The 4,298-nt window shown below is 41.9% G+C and overlaps 1 protein-coding gene across 1 annotated transcript in view; it reads left to right on the top strand.

The window, feature by feature from the left end:
- The window catches only part of LOC103396985 (probable E3 ubiquitin-protein ligase HECTD4), a 65,436-nt gene that overhangs the window by 36,697 nt on the left and 24,441 nt on the right, over positions 1-4,298 (top strand). Inside the window, 7 exon segments of the mRNA XM_025052920.1 lie at positions 1-11; positions 101-285; positions 438-591; positions 682-962; positions 1,113-1,299; positions 1,389-1,470; positions 1,557-1,759. The exon segment at positions 1-11 is cut by the window's left edge and continues 130 nt beyond it. Of these exon segments, the coding sequence (XP_024908688.1) occupies positions 1-11; positions 101-285; positions 438-591; positions 682-962; positions 1,113-1,299; positions 1,389-1,470; positions 1,557-1,759 (1,103 nt within the window).

Genomic DNA, 4,298 nt, shown 5'->3' with positions numbered 1-4,298 from the left:
CCCTACACTAGGTAAGAAGAGCCGTCTTTAACTTTTTTTTTCCTCCATCCAATTTTACCAGTTCCCTCAGATTTTTACCTTCTATTCCTTGTTGTGGCAGGAGTGAGGAGCAGTGCCTTGTTCGCAGTGGGCTGGTTCAACTCATGGACACTCTGTGCAGTTTAAGTGGTCAGAGGGAAAGTAGCTCTAACGAGAAGCAGACCAAAAAACAGAGGGTGGCCACCATGGCGTGGGCTGCTTTTCAGGTGTTGGCCAATAGATGCATTAAGTGGGAAAAGGTGGAAGGTACACAAAATTTCAAACACCGGTACATTCTTTAGATGTAGTTTAATCAAAACTATAACCAAACAAAACCAAATTAGAATGTACATGGAGTACATTCCTTTACTTTACACATTCCTTACATCTTTCACTTATTCTTCACCTATTCTTTAAAGGTGGTTCTACAGATGAAGTCCATTCTGGTCTGGCTCGGCAGGTGTCAAGTCTGCTGACCAATCATTTAGCCAGAGCCTCTGAGTGCTGTGGGAATCAGGCAGCAGGGAATGATGCTCTACAGGATGTGCTCAGTCTGCTCAATGACCTTTCCAGGTTAGGCTTGATTTGACCTTTACATATCATGTTTGTGTAGTTTCCCTTATATGTATGTGTCTGCTATAGAGCCTTTTCTTTGTGTTCCAGGAGTCACATTGGTAAAGCCATCTTGAGTCAGCCTGCCTGTGTTTCTAAACTCTTATCTCTGCTACTGGATCAGAGACCTTCTCCAAAGTTGGTCCTCATCATCCTCCAACTCTGCAGAGCAGCACTTCCACTTATGAGTGTGGAGGATTGTGGGAATGTTGCCCTGCCATTGTGGAGCTATTCCATAAACACGCTAGACGCTGAGCAACAGGATGCAACAGATCCGGCCTCACGTATAGCCGCCCTGCTGTTAGCCAAACTCGCTGACTATGTCGTACCAGGTTTGTCATCTTAACATTCAAAGCTCCAGTGTGTACATTTCAAAACCATTTTCAATTTCAAAATCGAAACCAATTAATTTGGCCATTGATGAACAAGTGATATGCATGTCCAATCAGTTTAAATATTACTTTAATATTGTATTGTCCCAGGTTGTCAGACCTTGCTCTCCCCCAGTTCGTCAGAACCAGACATGTGTCTATCCAGAGCCAGTTCGAAAGGTGCTCTGAAGTCTGAGGAGGTCGGGGAGGAGGCAGAGGCAGTTGATGGAAAACTTTCAATCTTCATTCATAAGAGAGAAGACCAGTCTTCTCATGAAGTTCTACAGCCTCTTCTCAGGTTTACACATCAGAGTATACCTAAAATAAGGAAACACTGAAATGGACTATCTTTGACTATACTATTTTTCAAAATGGTTTTAAATGCAGCAGCTCAGAAGGACGCCCATTTCGATTGGGCACAGGAGCAAACATGGAAAAGGTTGTAAAGATGGACAAAGACATGACCAAGGTAAAAGTGTGCACTCATAACTGAAACCTTCTTTGTTACCTATGTGATATAGATTGTTACCTACTAGCTGTCTTGCACTTCTCCAGAGTGGGAGCTGTGAAGTCATCACAGAAGAGGTGTCTGCTGCCCTGAGGAAAGCCAGCAAGTGGGCTCAGTCTGGTCTGATCGTGAGTGTGGGTCCTCCTGTGGAGAGTCTGGCTCAGGAAACAGCTGGTGGGGTCACCACTGGTGACAAGAAAAAAACAGCTCAGACTGCTGTTTGTCGGGACAGGAATGCTGAACTGGCCAGGTACTGTTTCATCTAAAGTGGTCTGCAGATATGCTGAGTTTGGTAATACTGTTCTACAATTCTACTGCAGTCATTAAGGCCAAAGAAAGAGAAAACGAGACAAAATTATGGTTGATAATTATAAAGAACCACACTTTCTTGGCGTGGGAACTACTATGCCAATAACCAGGCTAAAGGGATTGGATATGTTAAATATACAGTGGGTACGGAAAGTATTCAGACCCTCTAAAATTTTTCACTCTATTATATTGCAGCCGTTTGCTAAAATCATTTAAGTTCATTTTTTCCTCATTAATGTAAACACAGCACTCCATAGTGACAGATGCAGATCCATAATTGTTGACATTTTTACAGATTTCTTAAAAAAGAAAAACTGAAATATCACATGGTCATAAGTATTCAGACCCTTTGCTCAGTATTTAGTAGAAGCACCCTTTTGAGCTAATACAACATGAGTCTTTTTGGGGACGATGCAACAAGTTTTTCACATCTGGATTTGGGGATCCTCTGCCATTCGTCCTTGCAGATCCTCTCCAGTTCTGTCAGGTTTGATGGTGAACGTTGGTGGACAGCCATTTTCAGGTCTCTCCAGAGATGCTCAATTGGGTTTAAGTCAGGGCTCTGGCTGGGCCATTCACGAACAGTCACGGAGTTGTTGTGAAGCCACTCCTTAGTTATAGTAGCTGTGTGATTTAGGGTCATTGTCTTGTTGGAACCATCGGCCCAGTCTGAGGTCCTGAGCACTCTGGAGAAGGTTTTCGTCCAGGATATCCCTGTACTTGGCTGCATTCATCTTTCCTTCGATTGCAACCAGTTGTCCTGTCCCTGCAGCTGAAAACCACCCCCACAGTATGATGCTGCCACCACCATGCTTCACTGTTGGGACTGTATTGGACAGGTGATGAGCAGTGCCTGGTTTACTCCATACATACCGCTTAGAATTAAGGCCAAAAAGTTCTATCTTGGTCTCATCAGACCAGAGAATTTTACCATCTTGGAGTCCTTCAGGTGTTTTTTTAGCAAACTCCATGGGGGCTTTCATGTGTCTTGCACTGAGGAGAGGCTTCCGTCTGAGGAGAGGCTTCTGTCGGGCCACTCTGCCATAAAGCCCCGACTGGTGGAGGGCTGCAGTAATGGTTGACTTTCTACAACTTTCTCCCATCTCCCAACTGCATCTCTGGAGCTCAGCCACAGTGATCTTTGGGTTCTTCTTTACCTCTCTCACTAAGGCTCTTCTCGATTCCCGATTGCTCAGTTTGGCCGGACAGCCAGATCTAGGAAGGGTTCTGGTCGTCCCAAATGTCTTCCATTTAAGGACTATGGAGGCTACTGTGCTCTTAGGAACCTTAAGTGCAGCAGAATTTTTTTTGTAACCTTGGCCAGATCTGTGCCTTGCCTGTCTGTCTCTGAGCTCTTCAGGCAGTTCCATTGACCTCATGATTCTCATTTGATCTGACATGCACAGTAAGCTGTAAGGTCTTATATAGACATATAGATATAGATATATGGCTTTCCTAATCAAGTCCAATCAGTATAATCAATCAATCAATCACAGCTGGGCTCCAATGAAGGTATAGAACTATCTCAAGGATGATCAGAAGAAATGGACAGCACCTGAGTTAAATATATGAGTGTCACAGCAAAGGGTCTATAATACTTATGACCATGTGATATTTCAGTTTTTCTTTTTTAATAAATCTGCAAAATTGTCAACAATTCTGTTTTCTGTCAATATGGGGTGCTGTGTGTACACTAATGAGGAACAAAATTAACTGAAATGATTTTAGCAAACGGCTGCAATATAACAGCCGAGTGAAAAATTTAAGAGGGGTCTGAATACTTTCCGTACCCACTGTATGTATATTCAATCATATAAACACTTCAACACACTTTATATACGTATACAATGTACTGTATGTTGGGTTACTGATGAAATGCATGTAGCACTATGACACAATATGCTTCACTTCTTACAGTATGTGTTCACTACGGCACACTTTAGAATTATATTTAGCTTTATTTTACAATTACCGTATTTTCCGCAATATAAGGCGCACCGTGTTATAAGGCGCACCTTCAATGAATGACATATTTTAAAACTTTTTCCATATATAAGGCGCACCGCATTATAAGGCGCTACAGTAGAGGCTGTAGTTACGTTATGCAACCATTAGATGGTGCCGCGCTAAAGGGAATGTCAACAAAACAGTCAGATAGGTCAGTCAAACTTTATTAATAGATTACAAACAAGCTTTCCACAACTCCATTCACTCCCAAAATGAATAAACAGCTGTTTTATTATTTTCTCTGAGGTAAAGCATTAGCATTTTCGTGACACATCTTTAACATCTTTTAACAACAGCAAGGTATAACATTTTACTTTTCCTCCATTCAGTCAACACGCAAAAAACAGTCTGATACTGTTACGGTAAATTAAACGTTAGTGCAATCACAATATAGTGACACTCGTAATGTGCAAAAACAATAACAAGTGCAAAACAATAACAATAACAATAAAGCAATAGCATAATAACTGTAA

The sequence above is a fragment of the Cynoglossus semilaevis genome, chromosome W (assembly GCF_000523025.1).
Source record: "Cynoglossus semilaevis isolate Cse_v1.0 chromosome W, Cse_v1.0, whole genome shotgun sequence".
NCBI lineage: Eukaryota > Metazoa > Chordata > Actinopteri > Pleuronectiformes > Cynoglossidae > Cynoglossus > Cynoglossus semilaevis.
Note: the sequence above shows the minus strand (reverse complement) of the source record. Positions and strands in the feature narration are given on the sequence as shown.